General features: G+C 55.2%; 1 protein-coding gene across 2 annotated transcripts; it reads left to right on the top strand.

Moving 5' to 3' along the window:
• The first annotated feature begins 1342 nt into the window (after positions 1-1342).
• On the top strand, positions 1343-19349 carry CDC25A (cell division cycle 25A). Of its 2 annotated transcripts, XM_059664861.1 has the most exons (15): positions 1343-1953; positions 2695-2765; positions 3576-3618; positions 5205-5241; positions 5692-5793; positions 7555-7665; positions 10629-10763; positions 11120-11194; positions 12781-12954; positions 14504-14602; positions 14888-14950; positions 15042-15140; positions 15726-15856; positions 17366-17477; positions 17703-19349. In XM_059664861.1, exons 1-15 carry the CDS (start codon positions 1781-1783, stop codon positions 17841-17843), a joined length of 1566 nt encoding a protein of 521 aa, XP_059520844.1. In that variant the 5' UTR covers positions 1343-1780; the 3' UTR covers positions 17844-19349. The 2 variants fall into 2 exon arrangements, with proteins under 2 accessions (XP_059520844.1, XP_059520845.1); XM_059664862.1 differs by lacking the exon at positions 7555-7665.
• Positions 19350-22188: the final 2839 nt, after the last annotated feature.

The following is a 22188-nucleotide window of genomic DNA, read 5'->3' on the forward strand; positions in this document are numbered from 1 at the left end:
CCAAGATCCAGGCTGTCTGGGCCTAGCACAGGGGTCGGCTCTCGGTAGACACGGAATGAAAGAGCAAACTGACCCTGACCCGCCTCAAAGCAGAATCACTAACTCAGTGGTTCTCAACCTTCTGGCCCTTTAAGTACAGTTCCTCATGGTGTGGCCCAACCATAACATTATTTTCGTGGCTACTTCATCACTGTCATGTTGCTACTGTGATGAATCGTCATGTAAATATCTGATGTGCAGGATGGTCTTAGGCGACCCCCGTGAAAGGGTCGTTCGGCCGCCAAAGGGGTCGCGACCCACAGGTTGAGAACCGCCGGCTAACTCAAACCTCCCCTTGCACAGCGCAAGGCCCTTCCCGCCCCTCCTGCTGCTCCAGGGCCTGGGCGAGCAGACCTGCACGAATGGGGGAGGACGTGGCCAAACGATGCTTTTCCTTTCGCTCCCGGTCACAACTGAAGACGGCCCCACATCGTAAAAATCGCCCTCAACGCTTGAGTCAGCCTTTAAAGAGAAAAAAGGAATAATAAAACAGATAACGCACTTGGAAGTTGCGTGGCCCGCACGCACTGTGTGTGAGCCACGACCGCAGCGATGGCGTTGCTAGGAGCTCCCAAACGGGGCGGCAAGGCGGGGCGAGAAGGAAGGGGTCCGCAGGAAAGGCAGGCAGAGCTGAAGGGCGGCGAGCGAGGCCCCCGCCCCCGCCTTCGTGCCGGGCCAGCTTAGCCGCAGGGCCTCGCCCGGGAGGAGCCTTGGCTCTCGGGCCCTGGGCCCGGGGTTGGGAGGGCAGCGCCCAGTCCAGGGGTCACAGGGTCCCCACCCTCGTTATCAAACATAGACTCGGGGCGTGGAGACCCGTGCGGAAGGGAGGGGCCCGCAGGCCTGCAGGGCGGGGCTCAGCCTGGCCCCCTCCAGCCTCCACCCGCTCAGGGGTCGGGGGTGCCGAGCCTGCGGCGAAGCATCGGTAGCCCAACCCGGGGCAGGGAGCAACGGGACGGCCGCGCGGGCTGGGAACTACGTTCCCCAGCATGCAACGGGCCAAGAGCCGCCATCGCGTCCCGAACGCGCCTCGCAGGAGCTGCTGGGACTTTTCATTGACCTCCGAGCTCGCTCCCGTTCTCGGCTCCGCTCGGGTCCGCTCGGGTCTCCCCGAGGCCCCGCCCCTTTCGGCGAGCACGTGACCTCGCTGGTCCCGCGAGCGGCGTCCTCGGCCCCCTCTTCGTGGTTCGGCCCGGCTGCCAATCGGGAGCCAGGGGGCAGGGCTGCTCCCCGATTGGCGGGCTCCGTTTGGCGCCAACTAGGAAAGGGGGGCGGGGCGGGAGAGGGCGGGGCCTCGGGGCAGCTATTAGCGCGAAAGGGCGCTGCGCCGCGACAGTCCACGAGAGCGGAGGCCGGCGGCCGGTCGCTGCGGGTCCGGGCGGGCGAGGGGCTGAGAAAGACGCGAGGACCGGGTAGGCCCGGGCCGGGGCCGCTCGGCTGCGGCCGCTCTCCCTCCCCGACCCGCCGCGTTTGTTTGGATTTGACCTTCAAGAGGCCGCCGCCCGCCCGCGGGCCGCGCGGGGTGAGCGGGAAGCACCCGTGCGTGTGGGTGGCGCCTGCGGGGGCCGGATTCCCGTCCGCGCCGCTTCCTCCGCGGCCGCCGCGTCCCGGACCGCGGGGTCGTGTTTGTGTTTGAGCCGCGGGCACCGGCGGCGGGGCGCGCGGCCCAGGCCAGTGCCGGCGGGGCGGACGGGCGCCGCGGAGGTAGAGGGAGCCGGCGTCCCCCCGGCGGCCGGGCGCGGCCATGGAACTGGGCCCGGAGCCCCCGCACCGCCGCCGCCTGCTCTTCGCCTGCAGCCCCCCGCCCGCGCCGCCGCCCGTCGTGAAGGCGCTCTTCGGCGGAGAGTCGGCCGCCGGCGGCCTGTCGCCCGTCACCGCCCTGACGGCCACCATGGACCAGCTGCAGGGCCTGGGCAGGTACGGGGGCGGCGGGGCCCCGCAGGCCTCTGGCCTCGCCGGCGGCGCTCGGGGTGGTCGGGCGGGGGCCCGCCGTGTGCACCCTCCCCCAGGCGGGATGTGGGGCGGGGGAGGCCGCTCGGACCCTCGGGGCCGCCGGCAGCCCGGAGCCAGGCCCGGCAGGGTGTGGGGGGCCCGGCCCCCGGCTTCACCGCCCTTTCCCTTCGGGTTGCGGGTTGCCCTGCCCTGCCCGCTTCTGTCCTGGCCCCAGGAGGCTGTTTGGGGGCCCCCCTTCCCGGGGTAAAGGCGAGCCGGCCCCCGGGGCCGCACCATCTTGCAGCATCCTCGTTCCTGTGAGCCTCGTTCCTCTCCACAAAGGAGCGCGGCGTTTCCTCGGGGTTTTGTGCGACACCTGGGCGCTGCTCCCCGCACGTTCCCGATGTCCCCCCGCGTGGTGCCCGGAACCCAGAGCCGGGCCTTTCACTCCGCTGCCCGGCTTCCCGGCCGCAGGGTTCTCTGGGCTTCTCGGAGCAAAAAATAACCTTTAAAAAAGCCGTGCGTTTCCTGTTGGTGTTTCCTGGCTGCTCCTAGCTCCCACTTCCGGAAACACCGGCATCCATCCTGGTCCTGCCCTGCACCCACCCGCCTCCTTTCTGCCCCATGCGCGTGCCGGGGTGGGAGGCTGCTCAGCGCCCACGCTGCCCCTGGGAGGGGGGACCCGTAGCCATGGCCCCGAAACACTCGGTTCTCTCTCGGTTTCAGTGTGGGCGAGCAGCCGCCCGAGGCGAAGAACAGTCTTCAGAGAATGGGCTCCTCCGAGTCAACAGATTCAGGTACTCGGTCCTCGCCGCTCGTTCATCCTGTGCCGCCCGCGTGTGGGGAGCAGGCAGCTGGACCTGCGCTTTCCGGGGAGACTGCCTGGCAGCGTGGCGAGGGAGAGCATCCGCCAGGCGCTGGCCCCCCAGCCTGGCAGGTCCCCTGGGTGCCATCCACCTGGCCGGGATCCGACCCAGCACCCACCGGGTGCATAGAGAAGTGGGACACCAAACTGCTCTCCCGCTCTCTAAAGTCGATACATAATCAATAAATCCGCACCCAAGGATGCACTAGAGAGGTGAAAGGTGTGCTAGGCAGGCTGCTGATGGGGCCGTGCTGGGCAGGGGCTCCACCTGCCGCCTTTGGGGAGATGGGCACCTCCCTTGGTGTTAATTTGTCGAAGGCAGTAATGCCTGACTTTGTCATATGACATCGTGTATTTCCCAAACCCCCGAGTTACGCATAATGACCTGTCCAAGATAAGATATTTGAAATCAAAACCATGCTAGGCCACTGGTGCTGGACCATCCTCTCCAGGGGTGGGGGCTCAGTAACCACGGAGTGATGAGAAGGTTCGGGTTAATGCACTCCCTCCCCACGTCCCATCTTCCTTGATGGTATTTGCAGATAGGCCAGGGGGATTAGTAGATACACCATGAAAGTAGGAAGTTTCTGGCAATCATATAAAGACTTTATTTTTGGCATAAAGTCCAGGCCAGCTTTGTGGACTGGCCTAAAGAAACGGTACTAGGGAGTCGTACTTATTTTAATGACAGAATGGTGTTTCGTGTGCTCCTTCCTAAAAGATACATTTTTTTTTCCCACAGGCTTCTGTCTGGATTCTCCTGGGCCCTTGGACAGTAAAGAAAAGTATGTATTCACATGTTTGTGCTTAGAAAAAACTTCTCTGAAGTTTCTGATGAAATTGGTCATGCTCTGGATTTAGCTGTCCCTAGTAAGACTCCTGGGTCCTGTAACAGTCCGGTATCTTACCATTATTATTATTACTGTTATTTTTTAAATCCTCACCCAGTGCCTGGTGGGGTAGCTCAGTTGGTTAGAGCATTTTCCCGATACACCAAGGTTGCTGGGTTCAATCCCGAGTCATGGTGAAGCAGCCAATGAATGCATAAATAAGTGGAACAACAAGTCGCTCTCTCTCTAAAATAAGTAAATTAATAGTCAATAAACCATCACCCAAGGATATGTCCATAGAGCGGGAAGGAGGGGAAGAGAGAGAAAGAAACATGGATGTGCCGAGACCGGTTTGGCTCAGTGGATGGAGCGTCGGCCTGCGGACTGAAAGGTCCCGGGTTTGATTCCGGTCAGGGGCATGTACCTGGGTTGTGGGCACTTCCCCAGTGGGGGATGTGCAGGAGGCAGCTGATCGGTGTTTCTCTCTCATCGATGTTTCTAGCTCTCTATCTCTCTCTCTTCCTCTCTGTAAAGAATCAATAAAATATATTTAAAAAAGAAAAGAAAAGAAACATGGATGTGAAAGAGAAACATCTGTCGGTTGCTTCCTGTATGTGCCCCAATCCAGCCCACAGCCTAGGTATGTGCCCTGACCGGGAATCCAACCTTTGACCTTTCTGGTGTATGGGACAACGCTCTAACCGAGCCACCGGCTCAGGACAAGTCTGATATTGTATTTTTTTTTTAAAATATATTTTATTGATTTTTCACAGAGAGGAAGGGAGAGAGATAGAGAGAGTTAGAAACATCGATGAGAGAGAAACATCGATCAGCTGCCTCTTGCACATCCCCCATCAGGGATGTGCCCGCAACCCAGGTACATGCCCTTGACCGGAATCGAACCAGGGACCTCTCAGTCCGCAGGCTGACGCTCTATCCACTGAGCCAAACCAGTTTCGGCATGATATTGTATTTCTTTTTTTTTTTTTTTTTTTTTATTGATTCCAGAGAAGAAGGAAGAGAGAGAGATATAGAAACATCAATGATGAGAGAGAACCATTGACCGACTGCCTCCTGCACGCCCCACACTGGGGATCGAGCCCGAAACCTGGGCATGTGCCTTTGATCAGAATCGAACCCAGGACCCTTCAGTCCATAGTCTGAAGCTCTATCTACTGAGCCAAACCAGCTAGGGCAACAGTCTGATATCTTAGAGAGAATGAGTTGTTTGTGTCAGCAGTTTTCAGAACTTCCTTTATTTTAGCTGTAATTTGGTATTTTATTTGAGTCTCATCCAGGCCCTGCCCTGTCCTCTGGCATCATAGCCTTAAGAGCATGTGTGTATGTTGAGAAGTGACCTTGGGCCTGCTTTTTTAACCGGGAAGCCCAGTGTTGGGTGCTTGTGAAAACAGGACAGCTTCAGAAATCTGTTCTTCCAACCTGCCTGAAGGGGAATGTTGGACTACCCCTCGAGCTAGTCAGGACACTGTTGTCTACTGATATGCCTGCCTCTCGTGATTTGCCTCCCGGTTTCATTGCAGCCGTGAAAATCCCGTGAGAAGAATAAATTCCCTGCCCGTAAGTCAGTTCTTTAGTGTATTTCAAACTAATACCTGTTTCTCCCCCTTAGCTGCCTGTGTGATCGTAATAGCAGACATGAATTTAGACAGCGAAGGCTGCTTTTCCCTAGTTTCAAAAGCATTCAAACATTCCTGAAAGCAACTTCAAATCTGCCTTTTCCCCACCTCCTCTAATCCCCAGAGCTTTATCCACCGGGAGGGGCGCCTTTTGTGTGAATGATGTTGGGAAGGGGTGGCTTGTCAATCCTGAGTCCCTGCTGAGAGGGCTGTAGGCCTTTAGGGAGTAAATGAAAGCCAGGTGGCGGGAACTCGGGTTCTGGCCTGGGGGGCCCCGGCCACATGGCTGCAGTGAGAGGGTGGGCGCCCGCGCATCTCTTTTTTTCTTGTGAGAACTGAGTTGCCACTGCATGTTCCCTCGTGCACCTTCCCTCCTTTCTCACTTTGGCAGCTGAAGCTCCTGGGGTGTAGTCCCGCTCTGAAGAGGAGCCACTCCGATTCCATGGACCGGGATGCCTTTCAGCTGATGGACCAGGAGGAGAATAAGGAGAACGTGAGTGGTGCTCCATGTTCCACCCTAGAGCAGGGGGGCCCCCAGGCCAGTGGCTTAGGGACGCGGCTGGGCTGCTTTCGGGGAGCAGACACTTGACCAAAGTCACGGTGGGCTTGGGAGGCAGGCACGTGGGTTTGAATCCTGCTGCTGCTGAGCTCCGTGCCCTTGGCGGGCTTCTTTAGGTTTGGTTTTCTTAGGTTTTCTTTGTGAGCAGGAAATGCAGTGTCCTGTAGGGGATGTGGGCATTCAGTGAGATGACACAGAAGGCGTTTCAGTGGTTCAGGAACGCAGGCGTGCCTGCCCGGAGCTCCTAGAAGAGTCACTATATCCGCGAAGAGCTTGTCCGGGAGGGTCGGCCCAGGACTCCCTTTCCTCCGTGTGCGCTGGCCCTGGCATGGCTGTAGGCAGCCTTAGCCGTAGGACACGTGCTTGACCGCATGTGGGAGAACAGAGCGGCCAGTCCCAGGGAATTTCGGTCACTGGACCGGCAGCTGAGAGCCTAGCTGTGGTTGCCATGCAGAAGCCAGTCCTCTCGCTGTGTTTCCACAGCTCTTCTCCCCTCTCCATTCCCCGCTAGGGTGCCCGTTCCTCAGCCTTAGAGCCTCCCGGGCTTAGCGTGAAACCTGCTTCCGTGAGCTGTCCCATGGGAGAGCTGGGAGAGCCGGGAAGAGAAGGAGTTCCTGCCTCCAGTGCCTGCCAGGCTGCAGCCTCTGGGGAGTGGCTTTCCACCTGTACAGGTGCAGACCTGGACCAGGCCTGGTGTCCGGTTGCCCTCTCCCTCCCAGCCTTGGCTTCTCCCAGGGTGGCCTGCTCGGGGCTTTGTTCTAGAAGGGAAGCAGCATAGGTTAAAGTCGTCCTGACTGGCTGTGAAGCCAGATTTCGGGCACATCATAGCCTGTAAGGTTTCGTCCAATCGCATGGGGACGAGTGGGTTGTGGTTGATGGTTAATGAGCCCCCGTGCTGGCACAGGAGGCCTCGGGTCTGAGCTGTCACGGTTCTGAGCACAGGAGCAGGCTCTGAGGTGGGTGTTGCGGAAGGGGTGTGAGTGCTGTAGACCTGGAGGGAAAGGAACCATGCAGTGTGCGTCCTACCGCTGCTCACTCTGTCGCTCAGCCTTGTGTGAGGTTTGTCCCGTTTGGTTTCCCCCAGTGCTTTTAGTGTGGCATACAATGCTCTTATTTTTAAATGTGTTCTTACTGATTTTAGAGAGGGAGAGAAACATGGGTCAGCTGTCCTCTGCGTGCCCCCTACTGGGGATCAGGCCCCCACCCGGGCATGTGCCCCAACCGGGAATTGATGCTCAACCAACTGAGCCACTCTGTCCGGGGCTGGGGTACAGTCCTCTTACGCAGGGAGGAAGTGACCGTGGAGGAAGAAGGCGGGAACACAAAGCTCCAACAAAGGCACGGGGAGAAGCATGCTCCCGTCTGCAGGCGTGTTGGCTTGGCTTTAGATTTTAAAATTGTTGGCTTAGCTTATAACTCAGTGTTTTGTGTACTTGGCAGTGAAGTGCTTGCTAGGGAGTTCAGCCAGGTGAGAAAAACATGCTGTATTAGAAGTCAGCTGTTGACAGCCTTCGAAATTCGTAGTTACACAGACCCAGTGTTGGTGTTAGATCAGAAATGTGCACATCCTTAGTTTGGCGGCATTTACAAAAGTGACCAGTGCCCACGCCCTGTCCGTCTCACCTGAGTTACAGCGGAGGCCCTAGAGCTGGTGCCACCGACCGTGGCAGATGTCTCGACTGTACTGTCTTGCAGGAGGCCTTTGAGTTTAAGAAGCCAGTAAGACCCGCGTCTCGTGGCTGCCTGCGACGTGAGGAGGGTGGAGATCTCTTCACCCAGAGGCAGAGCTCTGCCCCAGCCCGGATGGTACGTGCTCTGGCTCGTAGGGAAGTTTCTGGCGGGAAGAGAATTCACGCTCCTTTAACCTGGAATGGAAGACACCCAGTAGCTCTTGATGTCTTTACTTTGACCCTGTCTTTTGAAACTAGTTGGTCACAATTTTTGGTGTTTTTGCTGTGTCTGGAGAGGAGACAGGCAGAAGCTGAGTGAGAGATGGTCTGTTTGAAATATTGGACTCGAGCAAGGAATATTTGACCGGGTTCGTTCTGGGAAGACAATCTGCAGGCGTCCTGGCTGCTCTCTGTGGTGGGATTACGTGTCTCCCGTAACACTTGCTCTTTCCCAGTGCGTCCTGGGAGCTCAGAGGCACTGGCTGCTGTTTGGAGGGAAGACCTTAGCCTCCTGCGAAGGCGGCTTAGTACGAAGTGTGGATTTCAGGGAACCACTGCCTCTGGGCTGCTGGCAGTAAGTGGGGCACTCATTTGCCAGGCAGAGACTGTCATCGCTTCCGGAGTTTTCTCCCGGTGGTCTGACCGCTGTGGACGAGAGAGGCCCAACTTGGACCAAATGATCACGTTTGGTTTCCAGGTTTTGCTGGGAACATGCATCTGAAAATACAACTCTCCAGACTGGCTTGGGGTCTAAGGAATGTGTTCAGCCAGTATTGCTATGTCTAGCATTAGCACAAAGCATTTTTTAAAAATGTTTTTATTGATTTGAGAAAGAGGAAGGGGAAGGGGAGAGACAAACATTGCTGCCTCCTTCACACCCCTTACTGGGGATCGAGCCCACAACCCGGACATGTGCCCTGACCAGGAACCGAACTGGTGATCTCTCAACTGTGCCACACAGCCCAGGACAGCGCAGAGCACTTTTATGTTTTGTTTGTTTTTTCAAATTATAAGAGGAAGTTTACTTGAAAGTTACAGAGGTGGTAGAAGTGAGCCAGTTGGGCTGTGGAGGCTCAGGAAACAAGTTACAGAATCAAAGGGCCCCTGGAGCCTAGGTGAGAGAAAGGGAAAGGGCCTGGGGGCTGAGGGGAGGGACAGGCAGGGACACCTGCTGGGGGAGAAGGGGCTGTTTTCTTACCTTTCATCTCAAGTCTGCAGAGTAGCTGCACCTGCCGTGTCACACACTGGGGGAGTGTGGTCAGGGCGCTTGGGTGATTTGCCAAGGGACACGGTAACCCTCTGGGAGCTGGGCATCCAAACTGAACACGCCTCGTGTGCGCGCTCGAAGCCAGCATTTCCTGTGATCCCCTGGCTGCCCCTCACTGCAGCCGCTGCGGGGTGAGCAGAAGGAAAGGCAGAGCCAATGTCAGAGGTGTTTCCTTTGTGTCCTTTTGGTCTGCAGCACCTCTTCCCTCAGTGTGGGAGCCATGGAGGAAGCGTGCTCGGTCCGGAGACCGGTGTGTCATTTTCTGTGGCACATCTGCACCTGGGGAGTCGAGAACTAGGTCGCAGAAACGGGTGCCATGCCCCAGTGTGAGCATCACAGGGTGTGGTCCTGCTGGGTGAGGCACTGCCCTGTGCCCAGGGTGCTCAGGTGCACCAGGGAGGACCAGAGCGCCCAGAACAGCAGGCTGCTGCAGAGGGTGCTGGGAGTGATCTGCCCGGGGCCACTGAGGATCCTGGACTCATGCCCCCGGGGGATGTGGATATTAACCCTTTGAGAGCCAGCCAATATCCTAGGAACCACGCTAAAATTGCCAAGGCATTTTTGCTGATTTTACAGCAGTTTAGGGAAAAAATTATGAATCACAAGTAAATGAAGTTACATATTCAAAAACTTAAGGAAACCTTTACTACATTGACATATTTAGCGATATCATCATCACTAATAAAAGCAGACTTAGAACTGGACGCCATTTCGAAGCTTTGACAGCGCTCCCAGCACTTCTGGCGAAAGACAGGAGGAGCGCGATTGCGGTCCCCAGCACCCAAGGGGTTAAAGATACTTGTAGGGCTGATGTGGGGCCACCTTGTTCCTGTGGAGGAAAAATGTGTCTGAACTTTTCCCCTGGCTTTGGAAAGCACGTAGAAAAGAAGTAATAAAGTGTCCGCAATGCTTGTATCCGCGTCGGTGGGTCATGAGCGGTTTAGATTTCCTGTATCAAATACGTAGGGTTCCTGATGAGACCACGTTTTCACTCCAAGAGTGATCTCTTTCCTAGGGAGGGTGTGGTGGGGAGAAAGCTTGGGCTTTGGAGTCAAAACGAGTGAGCTCTGTGATCCTTAACCTGCATAGGCATTGCTCTTCTGGTTTGTTGAAAGGAAAGGGTTACCCGTCGTGTGTTGGGAGACGGAAATGGGAACGTGCATGTAGAGGTTATATTGCTCTCCTCTGTCATATCTGGAGTTACTCACATAAGCATTCTCTGGGCCATTTTGTGGTCTTCATGAGACTTGCACCTTCTCGCCCTTCCTCATTTTGGCAGATTGTCATATTGTCACAGCCCTCACGGTGGTCTGTGTTCACTGATCACCGTCCGCTGATAAGCCTTGTCTTTCCCAAAAGGCTAACCCCGGGTGCTGCTGCCAGGGGGATTGTTCTGGGAAGGGTTCTTTGTGAAGGCTACTTGGCCTCGCTCTATCAGCACTGTATGTGGACATCGAATCATTATTTTTATTTTTAAATATATTTTATTGGTTTCAGAGAAGAGAGAGAGACAGAAACATCAATGATGAGAGAGAGTCATTGGTCAGCTGTCTCCTGCACACCCCCTACAGGGATCGAACCCACCACCCAGGCATGTGCCTTGACAGGAATTGAACCCGCGACCCTTCAGTCCATGGGCTGATGGCTCTATCCACTGAGCGACACCAGCTAGGCGACATCAAATTTATAACCTGGGGTTCATATTCCTTTGATTAGTAGGGCTAAAATTTTACTTAAAACAAATATACTGTGTTTTCCTCATAAGAACTAATGACCCATCCGAGGAGATCAGAGCTGGTCGTTTATTAACAGGCATGAATTCTGTCTCGTAGCTTTCCTCCAACGAAAGAGAGAACAGCGAGCCAGGGAACCTCATTCCACTCTTCATGCCCCAGTCACCCGTGGCTGCCACTCTGTCTGATGAAGACGATGGCTTCATGGACCTTCTTGATGGAGAGAATCTGAAGGTGCTGTGTGTGTGTGTCCCTGTCCGGCCCACTGACGACCCGGGAGAGCTCGTGAATAAGTGCAGGGGAGGCACACGGTTCCCGGGGCTTGAATGAGCTGGTGTTTTGGGTTATTTGGTGAGAACTTGAAATGTCCTTCTAGATGAAATTCCGTACCTCCTCCTGTATGGATAGGGGGTGCTGTGTGCAGATGACCGAACTCTAAAATGTGATCCTCTTCTCGCTGTAAAATGTCGGGGAGTGGGGGAAAGAACATTAGGTGATGCCCACCCAGGCCTCTCTGGTATTTGGGCAAAGCCACACCAGCATTGAAACCCGTGCTCATCTCTGCGGACCTTGTCACACGTTCTCTCCAGAATGATGACGAGACCTCGTCCTGCATGGCCAGCCTCTGGACGGCCCCCCTGGTCATGAGAAGAGCTGCACACGTGGTGAGTGGCCCTGTGGGTCTGCGGGTCCCGAGCCTCTGGGCCTCTGACTGGACCAGAGTGAACAGGAAGTGAGCCCTTCGCTCGCGTCACCACAGGGGCCAAACCCTGCTCCGTTTGAGATTCTGTTCTGGGGCCCTGGACCTTGACTGTCCCTAGTATTTCTCGTGTTAACGGCACAGCCTTTTATTTACCTTCAAGGTTTTTGTCCTCGTTAACGTGTGAGGACGTCTCAGTAATGCATATGCTTGCAGTCCTTGTTTTTGTAATTTCTAGTTCATCTCAGCCATTCTTGGTCAGCTAATACCCTTTCCGTACAACTCTGACCTGTGGACTCCGGTTTAAGATCACTGGGTGATATCTGGGAAATAACCCGCTCAATCGGATTTAAGAAATAGTTGTTCTTAAACGGCGTAAGACGGTATCGGCTTAGATTTAAGTGAAAGCTTTCTGAGTGAGTAACTTGTCGGCAGCAAGAATAGAAAGACTCCAGCACAGGCTCCACCCATACCCACCCACCCAGCCGTGAGCCGCAGCCACAGCTCCTCCCCGGAGCGCCCTGGCCCAGCACAGAGAACGCGGCCGCCCTGTTTGATTCGGGTAGAGCGCACGTGCTGGACTGCCACATGCTTTACTTGGCACAGAATGTGTAGAGACGAGAGCACGTGCGGAGAACAGCCAGGAGAAGAAGGAGACTCAGCCCTGAGAGATGTGGTGGGCTGACTGGTGAAGAGCTGGGACAGAGGGCTTCAGTGGGAGAGGCAGGAGCCTGGTTCTTACTGCAGAACAAGAGCAGCTGGTGCTGGACCACAAGCCTTAGAGTTAGGAGCCGGCGGGGCGGTTCGTTTCGAGCAGGAAGATGAGCTCTGAGGCAGGAAGGCCAGAGGGTGCCTCACGGGTGGGGAGGGAGGCTGGTGGTCATCCAGGAAGGAGTGCTGTAGAGGGCGACCAAGTAGCAGCTGAGGTTCCTCCCAGCAACTGATCGGTGGCCCTGAGCACTAGGCTGTGGGTGCAGGTGGGAGTTGAGGTGTGGCCCTGAGGAGTGGCGGTCACGGGAGGTGGCTATGGTTAACCTCAAAGGCAGCTTTCCCCCAGGAGCACTGAGGCGCACACCCCACGGGCACTCTCGGCTCTCGGGGTCGTTGCTGTCTCTGTCCCGGGGTCTCTTGGACCTTTTTTTTTTTTTTTTTTTTAATCCTCATCCAAGGAGGGAAGATGGGTTTCCATTGACTTAGAGAGTGGAAAGGAGGGAGGCGAGGGAGAAAGAGACATTGATGTGAGAGACACATCGATTGGTTGCCTCCCACACGTCCCAACCAGGGGCAGGCATCGTACCTGAGACCCCTGGTGTGTGGGCCAGTGCTCTAACCACTGAGCTGCCTGCCAGGGCTCCTGAGCTTTGTGCCCAGGTTTTTCAACATTTGCACAAAAAAATGTGCCAAACACCTGGAACACGGTTTGTCTCTGCTTTGTGCTCAAAGTCTGTTTGACTTCTGTATTCCCCACCTGCAGGTGAGAGGACAGCTGTGGAGGTGAGGGTGCTGAGAGCGTGGCCTGTGGATAATGGGGTTTTATATGTTTTCCCAAAGGGCAACCGATGCCAGCTGTTTGACTCCACTCCCACGGGCAGTCCCGCCCTGCGCTCAGTGCTGAAGAGACCTGACCGGTCCCGAGAGCTGTCCCCCCCTGGAAACGCCAAGCGGAGGAAGAGCGCGCTCAGGGCCGGCGCCGGGGCGGCAGCCAGTCCCAAGGAGCCCCGGGAGGTGGGTGTGCAGGGAGAGCGCACTGGTCTCGGTTCTCACATCTCCACGGGCTCTTTGCTGAGCTCGCCTTCTGCTTCTCGTTTGCTGAAGTGTGTCTGGAATTGCCTCTTGGCGCTTGGATGGTGGCGGCTTTCGAGTCTTTCTCAGGCGATCCCAGCATCTGCCATGGTGTTGGCTTCCGTTGATTTTTCTGGTTCTTGGTCTGACGAGTGGTTTTCCAGTTGCATCTGTATATTTTGGGTTTTAGCAGGTCTCCTCTGACTGACGTGCGGGGAAGGTGGGGATTGAAGTTCAGGTTCCCCAGCGCGGCCTCTGGGCCTGGTATGTGGGCTGGAGGAAGCCTCATTTTGCTGGGAGGAGTGGGATTTAGGCTCCCTCTGGCCTCCACTGACACCATCCCAGTGGAGTAGAGATTGGGCCACTTCGTTACAGCGAGACAAAGGCACAGCTCGAAGCTGTTCATCCTCACCCGAGCATATTTTCCCACTGATTTTTAAAGAGATTGGAAGGGAGAGGGAGAGACAGAGTGAGAAATGTCAATGTGAGAGAGACACATCGATTGGTTGCCTCCCGCAGGCGCCCTGACCGAGGCCAGGGATCGAGCCTGCCACTGAGGTATGTGCCCTTGACCGGAATCAAACCCAGGACCCTTCAGTCTGCGGGCCGACATTCTATCCCCTGAGTCGGACTGCCCCGGGCTCGTCCTTTCTTTTGACCACCTGTCGTATCTTTGGACGAGTGACCTGATTGAGAGTCATGGCTCTCTGGGCTTTGAGGCCTCCGTTTGGGAGCATGATGGTAGCCAGCTGGGAGCGCTCCGTTTCTATCAGCTTGTTTATATATGTTGGTTTCATAGATTTCCTGGTTTTAAAGCTATTTTTCTTCCTGAAATGTCATGTTTGGCTCACTTCCAATTGCTCTGTTTATCCATTTTTCCTGCATTGCACTGTCCTTATATCAGATTTTGGTATTAAGCATTAGAAAATAAACTGGAAAAGTGCCCATAATTTCTGTAGCATGAAAGGTTTGAATAAATATCCGTCATCTTAAAAGGTTAGCTAGATCGCAGCCATGGAAACATCTAGGCCTGATGCCTTGAACTTTATAATCTACTCTAGGTGCCTAATACTTTATGAAACTGTTTTTTCTACTTAAAAGCGAATTCTAGGTTAAAGGGCAAGACGGTTTGTGAAACTTTGTGTTGTATACATGTCAACAAATTGCCTTTGTTTTTTCAAATCTGGGTCTAAAGAAGGTCTGTACGTTGCATTTGGTTGAGAGGCCTCTTATTTAGACCCAGCCTTACTTTTATTCCTGCTTGGGGGGAGGGGCAAGGAAAACAGTTTCGGGGAAATTCAGTTAGACGCTGAAAAAAATAGACCTAGTTAGTGTGCCTTCTTTTCACTCAAGATTCAATAAAATATGAAAAATCTTCATTTGCTAAGTATAAACATTAACATTTTAGTCTCCTTGTGACATGTTCCAGGTGAGTGTTCTCAAAAGTCCTGTTGAAAACCCCGGCCTCACTTCCCACCTTTGATTGTTACAGATTCTGTATCCGTCTCCAGCCTTGGCATCTCCCCCAAAGGGGACCATCGAGAATATTCTGGATAACGACCCCAGAGACCTCATAGGGGACTTCTCCAAGGTGAGGGCGCCCTCTAGCTACGTGATGCAGGTGGATGGGTTACACACACGCGCACCCTGCCTTCCTCCCTCTCTGAGGTGGCTCCTGGGGTGTCCCAAGGGGACACAGTTTGAAATTTTTAAAGGTCTCTGTGGGACTGTAGACCTCAAGGGTGCTGATCAGAGAGTTTAAGTAGGAAGCCATTCTCCTACCCCAAGGCAGGCTCTCGGGGAGCAGAAAAGCATAAATAAGCAGAAATCTATAGCCTCACTACAAATCTATATCAAAAGATTTCTTCTCTTTAAGGGTTATCTCTTCCACACAGTCGCTGGGAAGCACCAGGACCTAAAGTACATCTCTCCCGAAATTGTAAGTCATGCTTTGGAACCTGCCTCACGTGCGCTGTGAACCTAGTTCTTCCAGCAGCCAGCGCTGATCCTCCTGGCCTTTCCCTCCGCAGATGGCATCTGTCTTGAATGGCAAGTTTGCCAACCTCATTAAAGAGTTCGTTATCATTGACTGCCGGTACCCATACGAATATGAGGGCGGCCACATCAAGGTAAGGGTTCCCGAGGCTGGGGGTGAGCCCTGCTGTCAGGGGCATAAAGGGGCCTCGGCAGCATCTGTGACTGTTTGAAAGCGGGTGGGGACCCCTGGCTGCGTGTGAGCTCACAGGCTGGTGAGAACTGAGAGGCGGCTGCGGAAAGGCACCTGCCTCCTGGGTGCCCACAGGGCGCTCCTGGTCTGCACGGCTCGCCACCTCGTGCAGCAGATGCTCCCGTCACCCGCACCGCATGTCTGGACGGTGCCCACTGCTCTCCGAGCCAGGCCTGCAGACCCTGGGCCTGGCACAGGGCTCCGTTAGGCCACCTGGTGGGAAGGGGTGTTGGGACACACTTTCCCGGAAAGAAAGTAACTGCTTGTGCATTTCAATCTTTTGACCAATAAAATAGTGCTGGCGTGTGGTACGGGGTACTTCCCAGACGCTGTTAGGCTGTCACTGTCTGTAGCTTTTGAAAGTCCCCAAGTCACAAACAGCATTCAGAGAGGGCGCACAGCCGCAGCATATTGAGGGGCCCGTGGAAGAGCCTGCAGGTGGCACCGTGGCTCCGGGGGGCTCGGCGCTGAGTCTGGTGTCCTGCAGGGCGCGGTGAACCTGCACATGGAGGACGAGGTGGAAGACTTCCTGCTCAAGAAGCCCATCTGCTCGGCCGACGGCAAGCGCGTCATCGTGGTGTTCCACTGCGAGTTCTCCTCCGAGCGGGGCCCGCGCATGTGAGTGGTGGCGCGTGCTCGCCCGCAGCCCCGGTGCCGCCTGGTCACCCCAGGCCTTGGCCGGCACCCTGGCGTGGGACTGTGGTTTTGTGAGAGCACAGATCCCCGGGTGGTGGTGTCCTCTGAAATTCATTTCTGCTTAGCATCCACTGGATGACATGAGCAGCTTCCTCGCGTGGAGTGAGTGGGCTTGGCCTGGCGGGTCCAGGTGCAGGGGCTGGCGGGCTTCTGCCGCCATTTCCCACAGGCCCTGACCTCTGCTGGCACCCCACTCCTGAGAGTCCTTGCCACTGTCCGGTGTGGCTCACTGTTCAGCTTCCTCATGTATGTGGAGTTCAGCTCCTGCCTTCCTGTGTCCCCGCTGTCCTTGGTTCTACCTGTGGGACTGCTGTCCCCAGGTGACATCCTTCAGGTGCACTGTGGTGGCTCTTGGTTCAAATGCCAGGAAAGTGTGACGTCCTCACTCGAGACTTGATGTGGTGCTTGAAACCCTTGTCCAGTCCATGCTTGCAAAGGAGGGTTGTGTGCTCTCACGTTATTGCACATTGTGGAGGGGTAGGGGGCGAAGTGCCCCAAACATCCCCCTCGTTAGCACAAACTTCCGTTGGGGCTTTGGTGTCTAAGGCCCTGTTGTTACCAAAACATCTTTTATGCCAAAATAGGTGAAAGTGAGATTACAATAGAGCAACATTCACTTAAGGCTTGAAGTAATATTCCGACGCTCTAACAGCAGCCTCCGCACTCGCTAACGTAGCAGCGCTGGTGCTGGTGCTGGGCATGGCCAGAGGTGGTGATATTGAAAAGCTGGGGGAGGGGCTAGACGGCTGCCCAGCCATTGTCCATGTCCCTGCAGAGGACTGGGACGGGCCAGGTGCACGGAGGCAGTGAGGGGTGGCAGTGAGCAGGTCTGACGGGGCCTGCTGCAGGGGGTCCCGGTAGGAAGACAAGTGCTGACAGGTGGTCGGAGAGGTGGCAGGGGGAGTGCAGCTCAACTAGGAGGTCAACCAGGGTCACCCACAGAGGTGGCGTCTGAGCAGACCTGGCCAGGCGCATCTCTGAGTGCGACTGCACTGCAGGTCCTGCTGTGCCCTCTCCCGGGTGCTGTCCAGGTGGGAGGCAGCAGTGGACAGGACAGCCCTGCCTTAAGGAGCCCGCATTTCAGAATAGTCAGGGGCCCGTCAGCATCCAATGTGTGAATGTGCCACGCTTAGGAGGTGCTTCTGGGGCAGCAGCGAGGGGGCCGCAGTGGCTGATGGGAGGGGAAGGGGGTGAGGCGGAGGCCAGTGGCCGAGGCGGAGGCTGGGGGTGCTAGGGCTGTTTCACTGGGAGAAGGACGTTTGGGAAGATGTGCCTGCCTTCCAGTGCGAAGCTGGCACTGGCTGTGCGCTCGGCTCCCACGCGGGGCCGGGGTCACGCTCAGCACTGAGTGCTGCGGCCCCGCCAGCTGTGCTGGACAGTGGGCTCCTGATTCTCTGCCGGGAGCGCCGACCCGTGCCTTCGCCTTCGCAGGTGCCGCTACGTGCGAGAGAGAGATCGGCTCAGCAACGAGTACCCCCGACTCCACTACCCGGAGCTGTACATCCTGAAGGGCGGGTACAAGGAGTTCTTCCTGAGATGCCAGGTGAGGGCCCTGGGGAGCGTGGCTGCCCCTTGCCAGCGGGGCGGTGGGGTCTGCCTGGTGGTCACGGCTGTTTGGCGGGTGTCTGGGAATTTGCCCGGTGCAAGCGGGGCCTCAGAACCCGCTGGCCAGGCCTGCACTGCTGCTCAGTCTCCCAGCACCGGGAGGGAGGAGGCAGGGTTAGGAGAGAGACGGGCGTGCCCTGACCTCACCCGCCTTGTCCCCTAGTCGCACTGTGAGCCCCCCAGCTACCGGCCCATGCACCACGAGGACTTTAAGGAGGACTTGAAGAAGTTTCGCACCAAAAGCCGGACCTGGGCCGGGGAGAAGAGCAAGAGGGAGATGTACAGCCGCCTCAAGAAGCTCTGAGGTGGCGGCCGGCGCCTGCTCCACCCCCGCCCTCTTGGCTGCGTCTGGAGCGGGGCCTGGGCCTCCTCCATGCTCCTCCCGCCGCCCTCCGCATCAGGACCGGCTCCCGAGGCTGTCGTGCCCGGTTCCGAGCACCACGTCAAGTCCAGTTCTGCCTCTTGGTCCCACAGCTGGAGGAGCCACTGGGGCCTTACTGGGCTCTTGACCCTCATGACGGGAGGGGAGGAGGGGGAGTGGAGAGAAGACCACGGAAGCGCTGCTGGCCAAACTCCAAAGACGGCCTGGGAAGGGGTGACGTAACCCATGTCTTAATTTATTCAACCTCATCAATCACTTTATTATTACTTTTAACTCCTGGAGACTTATTTAGCTGCTTCTTTAAGTCACAATACTGCCATTTTATCATCCCAAGACTACCTCTGCTTTTAATTAAGAAAAAAAAGGAGGAAGAAGAGGCAGCCATGAGTGCGGGGCAGAACTAGCTCTGTCGCCCAGGAGGCACTGCGGTCCTGGGCTGCTGCTATTTAAAGCCAAAGACTGAGCTACGGTGGGAGTGGGCACTGGACTCAGCCTTGGCGACAGGGCGTAAGCTAACCTGCCGGACCTACCTCGAAGGCCACAGATCTGCTTGGGGGTGGCCCTGCCCTGGCCCCAGTTCCCGTGGTGTTGCTGGTCTGGGAGTCGATCCGGAAAGCACTTCAGGCAGCCTCCCGCGGGCACCCCTGGCTCCTGTGGAACATGGTAGCGAACGTATCCCACAGTGGGGGCAGGGGTGGGGGAGTGTGTACTGAGTGTCTTCCTTCTGACACTCTGGTAGCTTTGAACTTTCTAAAAGAGTCATTTTATGAGTCAAGGAGAATCCAATCAGTGTTAGCTGGCCCACCCGAGGGGGCAGCGGGCCGGGAGCCCCGGCGTTGACGAGGGCGTGGGTGCTGGCGTGCGGTGGCTGGAACGTTTCTCAGGCAGCATGGTGGGTTGGAAGGTAAAACCTCCGAGTTTATCATGTTTTCATTGAGGGGCAGGGAGCGATGGGCCACGTCACCAGCTGCCTCCGCATCCAGCGCCCACGGGACAGGGTCCTCCCAGCTCGCCCGTCCTCGGGGCTGGGCCGACCTGATGGATTCTGGACAGGCCGTTTGGCTCCCGCTGGCCCCACCCTCAGACGCCAGCCCCTCAGCACCTCTGCTCCCTCAGGGCGCAGCCAAGTTTCTGCATGAGTCGGCCCCCCTTGCCTCGCTGCCTATTGGGGTGGGGAGGGAACCAGTGATGCTGGAGATGACTGGTGTGTTCATGGGTTTGAGTTGCATTTGACCATAAAACAAAACAATCTTGTTAGAAAAGTGTGGGGCGCAGGAGGGGAACATCCACTTGGTCTCGGATCTTGTTCGTGGGGATTCTGTTGGTTGAGGGCCTGGAAGGAGGCGGGTGGCCCTCAGGTTGTAAGGTGTGGCTAGCACTGCTGACCAGCCATCACAGGCTCTAGAATAAAACCAATCTTGAACCCATGCTCTGCTTCATGTTTTTTTCTGCCTAATTGATTCAAAGGAAATTGTTTCCCTTTAAGGTTCTGGGACTGCCTGTGACTATAACCGGTGGCTGGGCAGCCACATTCATCGAGAGGCCACAGGGCTCTCCTGTGGCCTTTGGGGGTGGCCACAATGACCTCCATTGTGCCCTGAGTCCAAGAAGAAACATGGAGATGGCATGGCCTGACGAAACAGGGTCAGCAGGAGCTGAGCCGCAGACGCTCCCTTACGAAACAGTTCATGTGGAGGAAGCAGCAGGCCAAGGAGGGCCCCAAAGAAGAGTTCTCACCTTTTTATTGTTGATAGTGTTACAGGTCTCCCGTTTCCCCCTGGACTTTTGACTTCTGCAAGGACCGGGGAGGATGTACAGAATGAACCAGGACAGATGGTAAGTCATGGGCCCCCATGTGAGCTGGGGGTGATTGCCAAGACGGATCAACGCTGGAGCAAAACTTACAAAATAGTGACGCCTGCCTGGGATAGAAAAGAACTATTTTTAAATCTTACATAAATGTGGCAAGTGCTAAAATCTAAAGTATTTCACCCATGGGCCCACCTCAAGTCTGGCTTCACTGAGACTGCTCCCTTCTGATTTGTATCTATAATAGAAGCATTATTCCAGCCATAAACATAACACTAGTGGTGTGCACGGGATTCATGCACATTAAAAGGGAATTAATTAGAGGAAATACTTTAATATTGCTATTTGCCCTTTCTCTTTAATAGAAGTGTCAGAAATTAAAGAAAATTAGTAAAATGTATATGAAAATCCCTCCTGTCAGAGTCTGGGGCACGCGGTGGAGTCAAGTCCCCGCCTACCCACACCTGCTTTGAAATTGCAGGAGACCCAGACCTGGCCAGCCCCACCCCCATCAAGCCCCGTTGGGCGGGGGGGCGCGGAGCGCGGGCTGAGGTCCCCCACCCTGTCCTGGCGCCACGCAGCCTCAGGTCCCTGCCTATCTGCATTACAGTGATGACCATTTGCATATTAGCCTTTAATTATGATGATGTAAGGGAAGGAAGTTCCCTGTAATACCAACCAATCTCCAGTGAGTGTCACTGTTAACGAGTTTCTATGTTAGGAAGATGGAGGAGAGAACAAGGCCACAGAGTACCGACTGGACTAGCTGCCCCTCCCCTGCCACCCCATTTTCTCTCCCAGATGGTTTTCTCACCCAAAGGGACACCGTGTGGCTGAGCACCCCCACCCTGTTCTCCAGCCCATTCCTGTCACTAAGTTTGAAAGTGCAGAGACTGGTATAGAGATGGCTTTGAACTCCACATGACCACTTGGCCATCCTGGCCGGCAGTTAGCTGGTCAGGCCATGGTCCTGGTAAGCCAAGGTTGTGGGTTTGATCCCTGGTCAAACCCACATAAAGGAATCAACCAGTGGTCCAGCTGGTGTTGCTCAGTGGATGGGGCATCCTCCCATGGACCAAGAGGTCTGCCAGGTTTGATTCCCGGTCGGGGCACATGCCCAGATTGTGGGCTCAATCCCCAGTAGGGCACATGTAGGAGGCAACCAGTGAACGTGTCTCATTGATGTTTCCCACTCTTCCTTTCCCTCTCTAGAAATCAATAAAATCATTCAAAAGAGAATCAACCAGTGAATGCATAAATAAGTGGAACAACAAATCAATCTCTAAAATCAATAAAAATAACTTGAAAAAAACATATGGCTGTACTCGAACCCATCCCATGTTAGCATACCTTCCCAAAGGCAAGAGTCCTTATTCCTAATGAGAAGATTTAAGAGTTTTAATTAGGCCTGGCCGGTTTGGCTCAGCGGATAGAGCGTCGGCCTGCAGACTGAAGGGTCCCGGGTTTGATTCCGGCAAAGGGCACGTGCTTTGGTTGTGGGCTCCAGCCCCGGTCGGGGCACATGCGGGAGGCAACCACTCCGTGTGTTTCTCACAGCGATGCTTGTCTCTCCCTCTCCCTTCCATTCTCTAAAATTCAATGGGAAAATATCCTGGGGAGAGGATTCACAAAGTTTTAATTTAACCACGAAAACTGTCCTATGGTGGAAATAGCCAAATATCTACTTATGATTAGTATCTTCACATTTAAAAGCACATGTTAACTTAAATATGCTGCTTAAATCTGTCGTGTGAGGGTATATGATTTCTATGAGATCACTCTTTTTAATCATAGAGAACTTCAAACATTGTGGATGAAAAAGCAGTGCTGTGATCATAAATTCCTACGTGGGCAGGTCATGGTGGACAGCCACGCCCCGGCCTGGAATTTCTTCAGTGAAGGCTCTACGCAAGCCCTGTCCATTGTCCTTGCACATCTAGGTTAACACGCCTCAGAAATGCCGGCACTAAAATCTCTGGCAGGCATAGCACATAATCTTAACATTCCTGTAATCCAGGATTTTCAACCTTTTCCACCTCATGGCACACATAGACTGATCACTAAAATTCTGCGGCACACCAAATGTGTATTTATTTTTTGATACATATTTTTTTGTTGATTTCAGTGAGGAAGGGAGAGGGAGTGATAAAAACATCAATGATGAGAGGAGCATTGATTGGCTGCCTCCTGCACGCACCCTACTGGGGACTGAGCCCTTGACCGGAATTGAACCTGGGACCCTTTAGTCTGCAGGCCTGCGCTCTATCCACTGAGCCAAACCAGCCAGGGTGGCTGTTGTTATTTCTTAAATTTGACAATCTAAGGGAAAAGAGATCAGTGCCCCTGACTGAATAGTCGGGTGTTGCGTGTTTTATTTTTATTTTGTTTTTTCACTTTTAGAGAGGGAGAGAGAGGAGCATCAATGATGAGAGAATCATTGATCGGCTGCCTCCTGCAC

The sequence above is a fragment of the Myotis daubentonii genome, chromosome 14 (genome assembly GCF_963259705.1).
Source record: "Myotis daubentonii chromosome 14, mMyoDau2.1, whole genome shotgun sequence".
Taxonomy (NCBI): Eukaryota; Metazoa; Chordata; class Mammalia; order Chiroptera; family Vespertilionidae; genus Myotis; species Myotis daubentonii.